This window comes from Corvus cornix, chromosome 12, assembly GCF_000738735.6.
Source record: "Corvus cornix cornix isolate S_Up_H32 chromosome 12, ASM73873v5, whole genome shotgun sequence".
Classification (NCBI taxonomy): domain Eukaryota; kingdom Metazoa; phylum Chordata; class Aves; order Passeriformes; family Corvidae; genus Corvus; species Corvus cornix.
In genome coordinates this window covers 11,692,238-11,709,101 of record NC_046342.1, presented here as the reverse complement: position 1 = coordinate 11,709,101, position 16,864 = coordinate 11,692,238, and the positions used below count along the sequence as shown (strand labels likewise).

Sequence of the window (16,864 nt, the reverse complement as noted above, 5' to 3'; positions counted from 1 at the left end):
CCATGGAGACGGAGGGCGCTCCGCGCCGCGGGACCGTGCCGGGGCTGCTTTAACGTGCCCATGTGCTCGGTGCGGCCTCCCCAGCCCCGGCCCCGCTTAAGGTGGCCCGTGGGGCTGGGCAGGGTCTCCCTCCACCTGCTTCAGGTCCAGGGGCACAGGCACGGGGCTAAGGGCACGGGCTTCACACCAGTTCCGCGGGGACACCCCTCTGACCCCGAGCCTGGGGCCGGGCAGGGACCACCCCACTCAAGTCCACCTTAAGGGGGTAGGGCGCTCCGGCGGTGTTTGTACACAGTGTGCACACCCTGCCTGCACCTTTTTTGCACCCCCTGTGCCCTGCCTGCCCTACCTGCACCCCCCCGCACATCCCCTGCACCCACCTGTCCTGCCTGCACCCCACCTGCACCCCCCCGAGACACTTTTCCATGCCACCTCGACACCCTTGACCCCAGCCCAACATTATGGTGCTGGCTGGGGGAGCTGCAGCTCCCATGGGGTCACATCAGTGCTACACAGCAGATAGGAGCAGACTCCGTGCCCCCAGAACAAGGGAGACACCCCCCCACACACACCCCCAACCCAAGGCTCATCAGGGGGACAAACAGGAGACTACCCCCACCCCAGCACCCCAAGACTGAGCAGGAGGAGGCAGTGACAGTGCAGGGACAGGACTGCGATCTCCATTTATTGAGGCAATGCTGTGAGGCACCCCAGGGGGCTGCACCAAGGCACGGTGGCACTGGGGGTGTGCAAGGACCCCCAAGGAAGCAACACCACAGTGGTGTAGCAGCAGCGGGTCCCTCAGGCCTTGCCAGGGTCCTCCTTGAGCGTCACTGTCCGGTTGAACACCATCTGGGGAGAAACATAGGGTCTGCTCAGAGCCCCATGGCGGGCAGGGGGTGCTGCACAAGTGGGTGCAGGCTGCCCCACTGCCTCCATCCCAGGGCTCACCTTCCCCTCCTCACTGTCGGGATCCACAGAGAAGTAGCCCAGGCGCTCAAACTGGAATTTGTCAAAGGGTCGGGCAGAGTGGACAGAGCTGTCGACCAGGGCATTGTGCACCACACGCAGGGAGTCCTGGCAGGGGGGACAGCTCAGCCAGCACCCTGACCCTTCTGTCCTCTCCACAGGCCTGCTCCCCCCAGCTCCTCTTCCCTCCAAGACAGAGTAAGGCCTTGCCCCAAGAGAGGTAGGGTGTACAAGGAAGTGGGTGTCCTCAGGACTGGGTGCAGGAGGTCCCCACTTTCCCCCCGAGCCCATAACCCCAGCTGCTGCCACTACTCACAGGGTTGAGGTCACTCAGAAAGCCACCAGGTACCTCCAATGGGTCCTCAGGATTTTTGTGCAAAAACCTGCCATGAGATAAGAGTCTTATCCCAAAGCTGCCAGATGAGTGGATATAGTGGGACCACAGAGCATCATCTTCCCCAGGGCAGATCCCTGTTGTGGGCAGACCCCTGTTGTGGGCAGACCCCAGGAGGGCCTGCTGGTGTACAGCTGTGCTGCTGCTCCAGCATGCTGAGCATGTTATGGCCTCTGTTGGCAGCCAGATACTCACAGCCGCTCGTAGAGCCGCACTTCACATGTCACAGGCACCGACACCCAGTGGATGAAAGCTTTGGGCTTTTCCGCCACATCCGACTTGGTGCAGGTCACCTCCAGCTCAATGACACGTCCACTGACGTCCTGAGGGAGAGGAGATGAGCTAAGCTGTCAGGCAGCAGCCTTACCCCAGCAAGCCTAGGACTGAACGCCCAGCCCCACAACTCGGGGACACCTTGTTCTCCACTGTGAGGCACAGGGCAGGCAGAGAGCAGCCACACAGGCAGCCTGGGCCCTCACTGTGCCCAGAGTGTCCAGCACGAGATGACCATCGCTGCCCTTCCCTGCTGGGGCATGGCCATGTCCTGACATTCCACAGCCCAACATCATGTCACCAGTGCCCACGGCCACGCACCTTGATGACATTCTGGACAGTGATGACGTAGCCAGCATGGCGCAGCCCCACCGACTGCCCAGGGGCCAGGCGCTTGTAGCCCTTGTCTGCCTCCTGTAAGAGAGTTCACAGATGCATGAGGGGTCCCAGCATGGGCAGCCAGCCTCCCCTCCAGCATGTCTCTCCATCCCCACTCCCGCCATCCCAGGGATCAGTGATCCCAGGGCTGTTTGAACTCCCATGTTGCTGTGGGATGTTCCCACAGACAGGGCCAGGTTGAGCACCATAGGTTGGACACGTCCTGGCCAAGCTGAGGGCAATACTTGCCCAGTGCTCATCAGAGCTGCTGGCACATTTGGGCGTCACAGTCAGGTGCTCAGCACCCGCCTGTGATCTCTGTGTGCAGCACTACCACCACCACTTCCAGTGCTGCCAGGCTCCTGCTGCACAAGCTGTAGCTCCAGGAGTGAGGGCAGTATGGTCCAGTGGGCCTGGCTTACCTCCCTGAAGTCCGTCTCCTCAATGTAGATGGTCTGATGGAAGGGCACTTTGTGAAAACCACGGCTCTCATCGGCTGGAAAGTTGGGCACGAGGACCTCCAGTGGCTGGGGAGAAAGAGGGCGTGAATGCTGATCTCAAGGAACCCCACTCGACCACAGCTCATGACAGTCTCACCTTCAGAGCAGGGAAGTTGGTGATGGTGACCTTGAGGGGCTCCAGGACAGCCATGGCGCGGGGGGCCTGCTCATTCAGCACCTCCCGTGCACATGCCTCCAGCAAATGTGGCTCCATTGTTGCCTGGGCCACTGTCACACCAACCTGAGGGACAGCCTGCTGTGACCATGCTGGCCAGGGGATGCATCCATCTGCCCTGTCCCATCCTATCTGATGCCTACCCGTGCACAAAAGTTGTTGATGGCCTCGGGGGGGAAGCCTCGCCGGCGCAGGGCTGTCAGCGTGAAGAGCCGCGGATCATCCCAGTCCCTAAGGAACACTGGTGTGGCAACCTGGCATGCCCTGGGTGAGCCCCATCCTGGCTGCTGGCCCTGCTCCTACCTCACAGCACCTGTCTCCACCAGACGGATGATCTTTCTCTTGGAGACAACAGTGTAGAGCAGGTTCAGGCGCCCATATTCCCACTGCACAGGGCAGTAAACATCCAGAGCATTGCACAGCCAGAAGTAGGAGGAGCGCCTGCAAGGGAGGTACAGGCACAGCCCAGCTCAGCCACATGGACACACTGTCCCCTAGTACTCTGGCAGCCACCGGGATGCAGCCATCTGCTCCCAGGTATAGCTCAGCCCTGGGCCATGCTGTGCACAGTGCTCACCTGGCCTGGAACTCCTTGGTGCAGAGGGAGTGTGTGATGTGCTCGATGGAGTCGCAGAGGCAGTGTGTGTAGTCATACGTGGGGTAGATGCACCTGCAAGGCAGACACAGTTGGCTCGGGGCAAAGCACGGTGCTGCTCCACTCCTGACACCTCCCCACTTCCAGGAAGTCCAGACCCACCCCCACCACATGTGGCAGGACATGGCAGGCCCTCCCTACCACTTGTCCCCAGTGCGGTGGTGTGGAGTGAACTTGACACGGTAGGCAACGGGATCCATCTTCCCATCCTCCATCACCATCTTCATCCTCAGCGTGGCTTCCCCCTCCCCAAACTTGCCCTTTCGCATGTCCTGTGGAGAGGGGGGAAGCTTTCAGCTGAGCCACAAATCCAGACCCCACAGGCATGCAGCACCTGCCCCAGCCAGGAGTACCTCAAAGAGCAGGAGTGACTCCTCCACAGGCCGGTCCCGCCACGGCGAGGGCGGTGGGTTGTGGCCCTTGATCTCTTCAACCTTCTGATGGCAGACATATGCCTGACCCCTACGGGGGGGAAATGCCATCACCAGACATGAGGGGCCCATCCTCTGGGCAAGGAGGACCCCCAGCCACGGCATAGGACATCAACACCACCCCGGCACATTCCTACTGCCCCACATGCTCACCTGCGTATAAGCTCCAGGGCCCAGGTGTAGAGCTGGTCAAAGTAATCCGACGCGTGTGTCACTGCATAGGGCTGGTAGCCTGTGGGGATGGGTGAAATGGAACAGGTTGGAAGAAGCCCAAAGGCCCAGCAGCAAGACCTGAATGTAGGGGTGTCCCTGGCACCTGGCTTGATCCTGCCCTCCCCATCCTGAGCCATACCCAGCCACTCCACCATCTCCCGGATGGCTGTGAAGTACTTCTCCTCCTCCTTCTCGGGGTTGGTGTCATCATAGCGCAGGAAGCACACACCACCGTTGGCCTGGGGATGAAGAGATAGTGAGCAGCTGCTCCCTGAGGGACCACAGGGCCAGGCCAGCAGCCAAGCAGCAGGGGAAAGCAGGGGCCAGGGCAGCTTGGTGCTTTTTACCTTGGCATAGCCAAAGTTGAAGTTGATGGCTTTGGCATGGCCAATGTGCAGGATACCATTAGGCTCAGGAGGGAACCGTGTCCGTACCTGGAGGGGGAGAGGGGACACCTCTGTCCTTCAGCAGGAGACTCTTACCTTCCCTGACAGCAGTGGCACTGACATGAGCCCCTGGCAGTCCTGCAGAGCACCCCATGCTGTGTGGGTGCTGCCTCTGGTCGTGTCCCCTGTGAGCTGTGTGTTCCCCACCCACCCCGGCTGTATCACTCTCACATGGAACCGCTGGGCTGACGGACATGGCCTCACCTGCCCACCCGTGATTGCCAGGTGCTGCTTCAGCAGGGCCATAGTGTTTGGTGTCACCACGTAGCCCTCAGTCTTGTAGTTTTCTCCTGCAGGCAGAAGATGCTCAGGGATACAGCACTGCCCTAACCATGCCAAGCCCAGCAGGCAGGGGGGAAGGACACAGGACCTGTCCAGTCCTCTGCAGCATGGAGAGCTGGGACCAGGCAGAGAGCCAGTGGAGTGGCCCCACAATGGCAGCAGCTCCTCACACTTACCTGGCTTGTGGAACTTCAGGGCTTCTCCCCGCAGCTGCTCCAGCAGCGACTGTGTCTCTGTGCCCATGTCACCTGCAGAGAGATGGGGCTGAGCTCCCTGATTGCAGCTCCCAGGGCCCAGCTTGGAAGCAGGTCCCAGCAGGAACTAAAGGGCTGGGGGAGAGGACAGTCTCTTACCATTCTCCACCACAGCCACCTTCTGTTTCTCTGCTGGGGCCAGACGGGTCTTTGCAGCCTGCAGAGACCAGCAGAGCATCCTGAGTGCCCAGCTGTAGCACATACCTTCCCCTCCTGGCCCAGCCTGCTGTCCTCAGCACTCCCTCAGACCTGTTCCCATGGTGGCAGCTCAGCCCAGAGCAGCTATTTGGGATTCTGCCTGAACACTTTGCAGGAAAATACCATCCAAGTCACCAGCCTCCCCTTCTCCTTACCTTTGGCTTCTTTTCCAGGTCAGCTTCTGTCTTTGGCCCAAGCAAATGCAGCACCTGGAGAAGAGTGACACAGCCAGGAGTCAAAAAGGCTCCCTGTGCCCCAAGGCCTGGAGGTGTCCTGTGCAGCCATCACTCCCCTCACCCTGCCTGCACCCAGCTGAGGCAGGCTGTCCCCAGCACTGGGCCCTCCAGGGGACTGGCTGGCAGGTCCCACACCAGTCACGGCACCTCCAGGGGACCACAGCAGCACCTGACACAGTAATCTCGCACCCACCTGCAGGTCCACCTCGTTCTTGATGGTCTTCCCGTCTGCCCACTGCAGCCGGTTCCGTGCCTCCCCTGCAGACAGGGCACCCCGTGGGCAAGGGGCAGGGCCCAGCCCGGGGGTGAGGCCATTGATGCAGAATGCCACACCCTTTGCCCCAGGGCTGTCTCTGTTGCTGGGTACTATGCCCTGCCTGTGCGGGGGATCTGGCAGGATGACATCTCCCCGTGGCAAAAGGCTGGCTCTCAAGATCCAGGGGAGCAGACAGTGGCACTGGCAGTCAGGCACAGGGATGTGACAGCCACCAGCATCAGGCAGGGGTTGCCCCGGTGTCCGCACTCACCCATCAGCAGCCCCATGTTGAAGTGGTAGCGCTCTGCCAGCAGCTCTGCTCGATGCTTGCTGATCACAGCCTCCACCTGGGAGCAGCGCAGGGGACACCGGGGTGAGCAAGGCAGGCAGGTGGAAGCACAGCAGGAGCCAGTCCAATGTCCCCTGTGCTGTCTCCACAGGATCACAGCCCCACTCACCGCTTCCTCGATCTGCTCGGGGGTGATGCAGACCCCCACACCGCAAGACCGCTCAAAGTCTGCCACATCCAGGGGCTCCAAGGGGTGGCTCCTCACGTACTCCAGGGCAGCTGGGGACAGAGCAGAGATGAAGAGCGGCGCTCCCGGGGCTGGGGCCGGGCAGGGGCCGGGGCCGCACGGTACCGCTGAGCTGCAGGTCAGTGAGGATCTCCCTGCGAGCGATGTAGCCGACGAGGAAGGCGAGGTGCTTCGGGTCCTTGAGGCGGGCGGCCGTGTTGTAGAGAAGTGTCCCGGTGGCTTTGTCCAGCGCCGGGCCCAGCGCGCTCCGAGCCTGCCGCCGCCCCGGGGAAAGTCAGGGCAGGACCGGGACCCGAGCCCCGGCGAACCGGCAGCACCGAGGACCGGAGCGGAACGGGAGGGTGCCAAGGGCCAAGGCCGCTTGGGGGGGTCGGTGAAGCCGGGAAGGCTGGGGTCGAGGGGGTGACAGCGGGACCACGGTGCCGATGTACCGGGGTGACACCGGGGATGAGGGTACCGAGTCCCGAGGGTGACACCGGTGCCGGGGTAGCGAGTTCCCAGGGTGGCCGGGTCCCGAGGTGACATCGGGATGACGGGATACTGGGGATCGAGGACCGGGGACCAGGGTGCGGGCCCGCGGCGGACGCACCTGCAGCACGGCCCGGCGCAGCAGCGCGCTGAGTGCCCCGTTGCGTAGCGTCTCGCGCGCCTTGGCCTCGCTGAGGCCGATGCCGGTGAACAGCCCCAGCGCCTCCTCCGCCTCCTCCGCCGCCATCATCGCCGCCGCCGCCACCGCCGCCGCCATGCTGCCGCCTCCGCCACCGCCCGCCCGGGGACGCGTCCGCGCCCCGCCAACCGGCAGCGAGAGCGCTCCGTCCCGGCCAATGGAAGGGGGGAGACCCGCGCCGGCCGGACCAATGGGTGTGCGGGAGGCGGGCTCAGCGCGCGGGCTGTTGCATCATTTAAAGAGACCGGCGGCGGCGGCGGCCACGTGGGGGGCGGGGCTGGAGGTGGGCCCGGGGGCGGAGCGCGTGCTGCATCCCGCCCCCGGCGCCCCCTCTCCCGGCGCTTTGTGCCCCGCGGCTGGTGCCCGCGCCTCCAGTGTGCCTTGTGTGTCTCCGCCTGCCCCGACGGCCCCGGGCACGGGGCCTGCGAGAGGCCCATGGGGACGCACACGCCCAAGGCGGGTCGCGGTGGCGGCCTCAGCCCGATTTATGCGGAGCCAGGCCGGCTCGGTGTCCACAGCTTCCCCGGATCGTGCGTGGTCCCTTGGCCCCGCCAGCCCAGTGTCCATCCTCTTCCCTCCTCACCCGCCCCCCCCCCCGCTGCCCTAGTACACCCCTCATCTCAGTGTCCTCAGGTTTCCCCAGACCGGTGGAACTTCGGCTGCCTCAGCCCAGTGTCCTCCTGCTCTCCCCCGTCTGACGTCTTGTCCAGTCTGGTGTTCCCAGCTCACCGCTTTGCCCCACCAGCTTCCCCAGCCGGGTATCCTCTATTTCTTCCGGCCCGGTGCCCCGCCCCCGGCCCGATGTCCCCCCTCAGCCCGGTGTCCTCCACAACCCCACGTTTCCTGCCTCAGCCCGGGAGTCCCCCTCCAGCCCGACGTCCCCTCCCAGCTTGGTGTCTCGTCTTAGCTCAGTGCCCTGCTAGCCCAGTGTTCCACCAATCCTACTCCCACCTCAGCTCAAGTAGCAGCAGACTCGAGTGGTTGGGGAAGGGGGTTTATTGGAAATACTAGGTGGGAGGAGGCACTGGCAGGTCCTGCCAGCCAGAGCCACCGGACACAACCAGACAAGGCAGGTCGTAGCTCCCCCGTGGGCGGGTGCTGGAGTCAACGCTGGTGTCGCAGTGGGTCCCACACCATGGAGGGGACAGCCATTGCTTAGCACTGGCACAGAGCTATAGCTCCATCCTGGTGCCAGGCACTGTGCCTTTCCCCTTGGTGGCTGCCTGCTCCCTGCCCGTAGCTGGCAGTGGCTTCAAGCTATAACGGGCACTGACATTGGTACCCGAGACACTGCGGTACTCGCCCATCTCTGTACGAACGTTCTCGTTCTGGGTGATGGTGAGCAGGACCGGGACGGAGAGCGTTACCTCCTTCCGCAGGACTTGGATGCTGAGCGCTGTGCGTGGGGGGATCTTCACCGGCAACTGCACCTCCACGCGCTGCCGGCGAGTGCTGGTTTCACTGCGCCCTTTCTGCACCGTGAAGATGTTGGAGGCTTCCACGGTCAGCGTGAAGGAGAGCCCGGCTTTGAGGCTAGTGGCATTGCTGAAGTGGAAGCTCTGCCAGAGTGTGGTGCCGTACTCCCGGCTGCTGCTGGCCGCCAGTGCCTGCTCCGACTCTGTCTCGTTCACCCCCCTCAATCTCATCCACCAGCACCTCCCGCTCCTCCTCCACCCGCTTCTGCTCCCAGAGGAGACGTGCTGAGACCAGGGGCCGCCCGGGGCGTAGCGGACGCAGGTGGGACAGCCGAGACTGAAAGTTCAGCTCCAGTTTGTAGTCAGCGAGATGCTCGCCAGGCCATGCCAGGCAGTGCCAGCCGCCCCGGCTGGGATGCTGGTAGAGCAGCCAGACGCCTCGCTGCACTATGTGGGAGGCCACCCGGTCGTTGAAGTACCCATACGCCAAGTTGGTCTCCTCTGTCACCACCTTGCAGGCGCCTTGGAAGTTGGGGTGCTCGTAGAGGGTGATCTGGGGGTCCCCCAGGTCATGGTGCACAAGGCGCAGTGCTGAGAAGCTGTTGGGCCGATCCACAGAGGGGTACTCGCCCTCCTCAAAGGCATGCGGCTCGCCCTCATATTTGGGGTCCGTGTAGGCAATCCATGGCTGCCCCTCCACCTTCAGGGAGGCGATGCAGTTCCCAAAATCCAGCTCGTGCAGGTCAGGCACGTCACAGGTGAACTCTCGGCTCAGCCCCTCAAAGTTGGCACGCTCGTACACCGTGATCCGGTTCATGGTGCCACGGGTGCCTGCCCCTGCGAGGGCACAAAGTGCGGCACGTCCCCTCCTGTGGGCTCACGTGGATGCTACAGGAGACCCGCGAGGAAAGCCCAGCCAGCAAAGGGAAACCTTGGCACCCCTTTAACCCTTGTCCTCTGCCTTTCCTTTGCCCACCTCCGCCTGGTCCCCGTGTTCTCACCTTCTGTGCTGGCAACACCCCACAGCTGTGCCTTTTAGGAAGCGGTGGTGGGACCAGGGCGTGCTGTGGCGCAAAGTGAAGGCGATGACAATGTTCATCCCCACACCCTGCACCCAACCCTGTCCCTGCTCTGGTGTTGGGGAGCCAGCCAGGCCCCGCACGGCGGTCGACACACTGGGATGCCAGCCGGTCCCACAGACCAGCCCTGCCGGAAAGTCCTGCTGTGCCCCAGGCACGTGAGGCTCCGTGCTGAAGAGTCACTGCCAATTATCAGTGATGCTTCCGCCCTGCCCGCGCTAATTACAGTGTGCATTGCCGGTGGGGCAGGAACTGCTGGCTCACCCCAGTAGGGTGAGAGGGTATCGTGGTGGGGCAAACCCACGCCCTGAAATAAGAGTCTCTGGAACCCTGGCGATCCCAGCAGCTGGACATGGACACCTAGCATGACAGTGCTGCTTCAGCCCTGAGGATGGCTGGGGCAGATGGGGACACTTCTTCCCCCTTGTCCCTTCATGGGCAGGACAACCACACACCAGGGGTGGCCAAGGCACTGCTGGAGATGGGATGCTGGGCACAGCCAGACGCTGACATCAAGCCAAGGCACTGGAAGGCAGCCACTCCAAGCACAGCATGCTGGTGGTTTTCTCTGGGCTCCATGCAGGTTCCCACAGCACAAACTGGAGCTGGCCTCCCCAGGAGCTACTGGTGTGGGGCACAGGGCACGTGCACTCCCTAGCTGGCACCCCGCTGCAACAGGGCTCAGGCAGCTCAAGGGTTCTGGGGCAGGTTAAGCCTTTGATTTCTTCTGGCTACATGCCCAGTGGCTGCCTCATCCACTTGTCCACACAGCCCTCAGCAGCCCAGGGCTGTTCCCAAGGTACAGTGCATGGAGCAGGGAACTACAAAGCTGACATGAAAAGCTCCCATTGGGGTACAGCTGGATCCTGACCCACCTCTTGGGGACAGTAAGGTCCCCCCAAAGCCTCTGGGCTGAAATCTGCCTCTTGGGGCTGATAAGCAAGGCCAGCCCTGGCTGCATGGGGTCCCCCAGTCCCACAGGAGTTTGGTACAGCCTGTGGGCACCCACATCCTGTGGTGGAGAAGGATGAAGACTCCATTGCTCCAGCAGCCTGTCCCCCGCAAGTCACCCAAGAGAGGAACCCAGGTGACCCTGAATTCCTGAACCCTATCCCCTTCAAACCTCTCTCCCCCAAAGCCCAGTGCCACCCCACACCTCACCCCTCACTTGCCCGCTGCCAGTGCCCCATTTCCCCTGTCTGCAGTGCCAGCGCTGCCAGGGTCTCCCAGTTTATTGCCAGATGTCGGGGCGGTTGGGGTTACACCAGACAAACGCTACGGGAAGCAGTTAGTGAGTGGGGGGCCATGGGGGCTCCGGGCAGGGGCCAGGGAAGGGCTGTCCCACTCACTCCCCCAGCCTGCGGCCTCCCTGCCATCCCCCCCAGGCCGCCACGCTCCCCCGCGCCGGGGACCCCTCCTGCGCCCCGCGGCCGCCCTGGCTCCGTGGCCCCCAGCACCCCCACCTCGCTGTGTTCACCCCCCTGCAGCGAGGCCGGCGGCCAGGGCGGCGCGGGGGGCACGGGGCAGCGTGGGTGGGAGGCGGTGCTGGCATTATTGCTATGGCAGGCGGGAGCAGTGCGACCCTCCCCACGCTCAGATCACAGTCTCGAAGAGCGTCGCCTTCTCCTTGGGGGGCTCTGGGGCCAGCAGCTTGGCCTCTGCCTCTGGCGTCAGGTACTCCAGGTGGTGTTGGCCCCAGATTGGAGTGGTCAGGAGCTGCCAGCGCTGTGGGGACACCGTGTCAGCACTGAGGGACAACAGCACTGGGACTGCCTGGACCCATCTTGGTGAATTCCCCGCAATGCACAGGGATAGGTTGGGGGGTGGAGGTGAAACTGGGACAGGGAAGGGATTGAAATGGGATTGAGAAAGGGACAGAGATTGCATGGGGACAGGGACGGGACTGAGACACAGGATTAAGACAGTGATGTCAGCAAGGATGGGGTTTGGGAGAGGCTGGGAGTGAGACAACAGTGGGGATGGGAATCTGGTAGGAGTGCGAACGATGAAGACTGGAACAGGACTTGGATGGGGGTGAACCTAGGATGGGAAAGGGACTAAAAGGGATTTACAGAAGAACAGGGATTGCAAGGAGACAGTGATGGGGACACGCACAGGATTTGGCTGTGACAGGGATAGGGATAGGACTGAGACAGTGATGTAAGCAGCTGTGGGAATCAGGTAAGGTTGGGTATGAGACAGTAATGGGGACAGGGATGGGATTTGGATGGGAGTGAGACAATGGGGACAGGCACATGATTCGGATAGGAATGAGACAGTGATGAAGACAGGGATGGGATCTGACTGTGGATGGGACTGTGATGGCAACGTGGACACTGGTGGGATTTGAATTGCAATCAGACAGTGACGAAGACAACGATGGGATCTGGTGGTGGATGGGACTGAAACGGCAATGTGGATGGTGGGATTTGAATGGGGCCGGGACTGGGCTGGGGACAGGACTAACAGGGGGGCAACCATGGCTGAGGATGGGGTGGGGACAGAGGTAGGAGCGATCCCACTGCACCGCCCTCACCTCGCGGAAGGAGCCTTTGCAGCGCAGGAGCTTGTAGATAACAGTGCAGGGGATGCAGAGCATGGAGGAGAGCGCCAGGACCCAGCCGATGGCTTCCCCCCACCACGGGTACACGTACGTCTTATTGTATGTCAGCGGCTTGTAGTTCACCACGTGGAACACAAAGATGCCCTGGGTGGAGAGAGAGGTGAGGACCCACGGGGCAGGGAGCTGGCGGTCCCCACCCCCGACGCGTGTCACCGCCGTAGCCCCCGACGTGTCCATCGCCCCACGGTCGCGACACGCGTGTGCCTACAGCGGCCGCCGGGGGGCGCTCAGTGCCCGCGGCACAGCGCGGGGCGGTGGCACACGCGTGTCCCCACGCGCGGTGGCCTTGCTCACCACGCAGACCAGCGGTGTCACCACAGCCCAGCACCACTTCATGACGGGCAGGGGCCGGTAGCCGATCATACGGGCCACATCGTCCATGAAGCGGTCGGCACCTGCAGGGAGGAGGGCGTCAGTCAGGGCACTTGTGTCTCCCTTGCGTCCCCCCCACCGTGTCCCCCTGGCCTCACCATAGACCCAGGCAATGACTACGCACTCCCAGAAAGCCTGCCACAGCAGCGTGATCCCGCTGGCCGAGTAGTTGTCAAAGAGCTGGAATACGTACATGCCGCCCTGCCAGGAAGGTGCCCGTGTCACCAGCATTGCGCTGGCTGCCCCACACACCGCCACGCTGGCACTGTCATAGCCTTGCCAGCACCGGTACCCCACCTGGCATGGACACCCTGCATGCCATGGGCACCCTGCTCCCACAGCACCCCTACCCCACAGAGACCCCCATGCCATGGGCAGCTCCACGGACATGAGGGCAGCAGCCCCAGGGAGCTCCCACCCCACAGTGGGACCTCATGGGAGGTGCTGCCTGAGGAACAGGGGCAGGCAGCTGGTGTGGGGCTGGCTGGCAGTGTCCCTGCTGCGTCCCCCACCTGCGTGACCATGGAGAGGTCAATGAGGCAGCAGACGATGCAGCAGAGCGCAGCGGTGAGCTCACGGCGCAGTGAGCCAGCCCCCGGCTGGGGGAACAGGTCCAGGATGCCCGTGATGAAACCCTCCACACCGACAAACTGTGGCACAAAGCAGGGCTCAGTGGGGATGTGCCACCCATCCTCTCCCTGATCCCCATCTCCCTGGTTACCACAGCACCTGGCTGTCCAGCCCCAGCACAAGGAGCATGATGAAGAAGAGCGTGGCCCACAGCGGGGACAAGGGCATCAGTGTCACAGCTTTGGGGTAGGCGATGAAAGCCAGCCCGGGACCTGTGGGAGAGTAGGGTCAGAGGTGCCACTCAAGGGGTGTCAGAGGGGACACAGTGTCAGTTGGCACCCACTGTTCACCACTCACCAGACTCGGCCACCTTGGAGATGTCCACGCCTTGCTCAGAGGCCATGAAGCCGAGCACGGAGAAGACAACGAAGCCGGCAAAGAAGCTGGTGCAGCTGTTGATCACAGCCAGGATGTAGGCATCCCTGTGGGCGGAGTGTCTTAAGGAAGTGCCGGGGGGTATTGGGGGACACACCATGGGGGTCACTGGGACACACCAGGGGGACTGCCTGCAGCTGGCACAGCCCTACCTGTAGCAGTTGTTGTGGAAGCGGTTGTAGCTGCCCAGTGCAGTCAGGGCACCCAGCCCAATGGCATAGGAAAAGAAGACCTGGGTGCCAGCATCAATCCAGACCTGGGGTGTGAGGGAGGGTGTCGGGAGTGATGAGGGTGCCAGGGGGTGTCTAGCACCCAGCTCCCTGCTGCCCTCCCCACTGCCCTCACCTGTGCCTCAACCAGCTTGGTCCAGTCAGGTTTCAGGTAGTAGATGATGCCGCCCAGCGCGCCAGGCAGTGTTACTCCATGGGCCAGCAGCAGGATGAGGACCACATACGGGAAGAGTGCCGTGAAGTAGACAATCTGAAGAGCAGTGGGTGGCCGTGAGACCCCCCAGGCCAGGGCTCTCTGTCATGTGCCACAGGTGTCCCAGCAGGACCAGAGCTTGGGAATGTCCCCAGCAGCTGGTAGCACCTCCTGGACAGATGTGGGACATGGGCCTCCCACCCCTGTGGGCAGTGGCACAGGAGGGCAGGAGACAGCAGTGCTGTGTGTTGCAGTCCCATTCTCTCATACCGGTGGCCCTGATGCATGTTCCCCCTGCCAGCATTACCTTCCCAGTTGACTTGACACCCTTCCAAATGCAGAAGTAGACAACGACCCAGGTGGTGACCAAGCAGAGGATCATCTGCCAGTTCATCTCCCCTGGCTCGCTGAGGCCCCCAGAGAGACGCAGCACCTTGTTCCTGCAGAGTGGGGCTGTGCTGAGTGCCAGCATGACACCCCCAGCCCCAGATGACACCCTCCTGGTTCCCACACTCACTCCCAAAACTCAATGACAGGTGAGCGCTTGTTGGTCATGTCAGCGCAGCTGAAATTGGAGGTCCAAGTGCTGGCAGTGGCATTAGTGCTGACATTGTGGCACAGGTCCGGGTTGAAGAGCTCTGTGCACTGCTCCGTGTTCCAGGAGTGGCCACAGGTGGCCCAGGGCAGGGTGTCCGTCAGTGAATGCACCAGGTAAAAGAGCCCCCACACCAAGATCATGATGTAGTAGGAGTTGCAGAAGAAGACGATCACCATAGAGGCCAGGCCTAAACCTGTGGCATGGGGAGACCAGAGCCCGCAGGCACCTGTGGGCATCTGGCAGCCGGCATGGAGTGGGATGTGGGGTGTTGGAGGGATGCGGGAGGACAGAGGAGAACTGACAGGGACAGGGCAGGGGAGAGCTGGTGGGAATGGGACAGGGAAGCTGGCAGCCCCAGGCAGGACAGGACAGGGTGGGGACAGCTGGCAGCATGGCACAGGACCAGGGGGGAGCCGGCAGGATACCTCTGCGGTGGGGATCCAGCAGCTGCCTGGGATCCAGCAGCATGCAGGCAGGGAGCCACAGGGGCAGGCAAGGCAGGCAGGGCAAGACAGGGTGCCATGGGGCACAGGTGCAGGCAGCTGCCACCCTTGGCCGGGGCACAGGGGTGGCAATGGGACACGGGCAAGGTGCAGGGGAGCAGGTAGGGCGTGGGCAGGGTGCTGCCGGCCCCAGCAGGCTGCAGGCAGCTGAGGCACAGTCAGGGTGCAGGCAGGGTGCCGGGGGCCCTGGGCAGGGTGCAGCGGCTGTGGGAAGGGTGCAGGCAGGGTGCGGGCAGGGTGTGACATTACCCTTGAAGAGGGGGGCGATGTTCCAGGCGCCGATGCCCCCCTGCTTCATGAACTGCCCCAGGGCCACCTCCAAGAAGAAGATGGGGATGCCGCCCACGAAGACGATGAGCAGGTAGGGGATGAGGAAGACGCCTGGGGCCGGGGGCAGGAGGCCGGCTCAGCCGCTGCCGTCCCCCCGGCCCCCCCTTTTGCTCCCCCCTTCCCCGCGCCGCCCGCCCGGACGCAGCGAATGGCAAAGGCGCCTCCGCGCCCTCCCCTTGCCGCGATGTAGGTCAGCACGGGCAGGTGGTGGGGGGCTCCCACGACCCCCGCCCCGTGAGTGACTCTGGACCCCCACGGGGTGGCCCACGAGCCCCTCAAAGGTGCAGGGCGAGCTGACCCAGCGTGGGGTGACCCCCAGGCATACGCTATCGAGCGGGAAGGGGGCACCCCCCGCCCCGCGGGGCACACCCCCGCGGCGCGGGGTGAGCACGGGGCTCACCTCCGCCGTTCTTGTAGCACAGGTAGGGGAAGCGCCAGACGTTGCCCAGCCCCACGGCGAAGCCCACGCAGGACATGATGAAATCCATCTGCCGAGTCCATGTCTCCCGTTCGGGAACGGCCTCTTTGGGGGGACCAGGGGGTCGCACCAGTGGTGCCGTCACTGTCCGCTCCTCGCCCGCCGTGGGGGGCTCTGCGCCCTCCGCCCCGCCGGGGCCTTCTGCCGAGACGGGGGGAGGGGGGATGCCCACGCCGCCGTCACGCGCGCCCGTGGGGGCGCGAGAGGGGGGGAAGCACCTCCCCCCCCCCGCGCGCCCCTCTCCGCGCGTAGGGGCGTGACGTCAGATGTCAGGCCGGCGCGTGACGTCACAATGCAGAGCGGTGACTCACCCCGCGGCGGCGGGAGGGGGCGCGTCGCGGTCGCGCGTGGCCGTGGGCCCCCCTCTCCCCCTCCCCAAGCTCATCCCTCCCCGGGCGCTCCCCGCTTACCGGAGCCCGCGGGGGCAGCGGCGGCCGCGGCTGTGGCGGCGGCGGCGGCGTCGCGTCGCGGGGCGTCGGGCGGCTGCGGGGCGGCCGTGTCGGTGGGGACGGGGGGCATGTCGCGGGGGGCCGGGGAGCGGGGGCGGGTCGGGGGCGGCTCCGTGGCCGAGGGGGGCTCAGAAAGCAATCCACGAAGCACTTGAAGGTGAGTCGGAAGAACCTCATTGAGGGCGGCGGGGCGCGGCGGGGCGGGCCGGGCCGGGCGGGCGGCTCAGAGCCGGGCTGCGGGGCCGGCGCCGCGCGGCCGCTCCGGGGCTCTCTGCGCCGCGGCACCGGGCGGCGGCGGAGGCAGCGACCGGCCGCACCGCCCCCCGAGCCCCATTGGCCGCGCCACCCGCCCGCGGCTTGACGGGACTTGCAGTCCCGACGCACTGGCACCGGCCCCCGGGCGAGGCGGGAGCCACGGGGGGACAAGGAATACCCTGCGGGATTCCGGGCACTACGGACAGCGGGGACGGCGTGGCAACGGGGGATACCGGGCACGAGGGACACAAGGCAGCAGGGCACACCCGGGGACACCAGGGAGCAGGGCGCTAGGGACAGCAGGCGACAAGAGAGGCAGCGGGGGATGAGGCACTTCAGCGCACAACAGGCACTAGAACTCCGGGACTTGCACGTCTCGCCGCACCGGGGCACAACAGAAGACGACACGAGGCACTAAAGCGGCAGGATTTGCACCAGGAGACACTGGACAACAGGGTGCAGCCAGCAGCA

The 16,864-nt window shown here is 64.0% G+C and overlaps 3 protein-coding genes across 4 annotated transcripts; all 3 read right to left on the bottom strand.

The window, feature by feature from the left end:
- Positions 1-652: 652 nt before the first annotated feature.
- QARS1 (glutaminyl-tRNA synthetase 1) lies at positions 653-6,956 on the bottom strand. Its single transcript, XM_039559255.1, has 24 exons — positions 6,786-6,956; positions 6,302-6,449; positions 6,119-6,228; positions 5,932-6,007; positions 5,598-5,662; positions 5,324-5,377; positions 5,070-5,127; positions 4,893-4,964; positions 4,639-4,724; positions 4,336-4,422; positions 4,128-4,227; positions 3,929-4,007; positions 3,698-3,806; positions 3,486-3,616; positions 3,267-3,359; positions 2,993-3,130; positions 2,833-2,920; positions 2,612-2,755; positions 2,437-2,541; positions 1,958-2,050; positions 1,559-1,686; positions 1,286-1,352; positions 952-1,077; positions 653-852 (listed from the first exon to the last, which is right to left on the bottom strand). Exons 1-24 carry the CDS (start codon positions 6,939-6,941, stop codon positions 802-804), a joined length of 2,364 nt encoding a protein of 787 aa, XP_039415189.1. The 5' UTR covers positions 6,942-6,956; the 3' UTR covers positions 653-801.
- An 885-nt stretch (positions 6,957-7,841) lies between these two features.
- Positions 7,842-10,472, bottom strand: LOC109143327 (epidermal differentiation-specific protein-like). Its single transcript, XM_019280224.2, is given in 2 exon segments — positions 7,842-8,497; positions 8,499-10,472. Coding segments are annotated over 2 exon segments (1,059 nt in total). The 5' UTR covers positions 9,096-10,472; the 3' UTR covers positions 7,842-8,035.
- A 99-nt stretch (positions 10,473-10,571) lies between these two features.
- SLC6A8 (solute carrier family 6 member 8) lies at positions 10,572-16,134 on the bottom strand. Of its 2 annotated transcripts, none has more exons than XM_039559107.1 (14): positions 16,100-16,134; positions 15,612-15,734; positions 15,131-15,262; positions 14,298-14,571; positions 14,088-14,220; positions 13,703-13,837; positions 13,510-13,613; positions 13,280-13,404; positions 13,082-13,194; positions 12,865-13,002; positions 12,451-12,553; positions 12,275-12,375; positions 11,894-12,064; positions 10,572-11,082 (listed from the first exon to the last, which is right to left on the bottom strand). In XM_039559107.1, exons 2-14 carry the CDS (start codon positions 15,697-15,699, stop codon positions 10,951-10,953), a joined length of 1,749 nt encoding a protein of 582 aa, XP_039415041.1. In that variant the 5' UTR covers positions 15,700-15,734; positions 16,100-16,134; the 3' UTR covers positions 10,572-10,950. The 2 variants fall into 2 exon arrangements, with proteins under 2 accessions (XP_039415041.1, XP_039415042.1); XM_039559108.1 differs by having other exon boundaries at positions 15,612-15,830; positions 16,100-16,128.
- Positions 16,135-16,864: the final 730 nt, after the last annotated feature.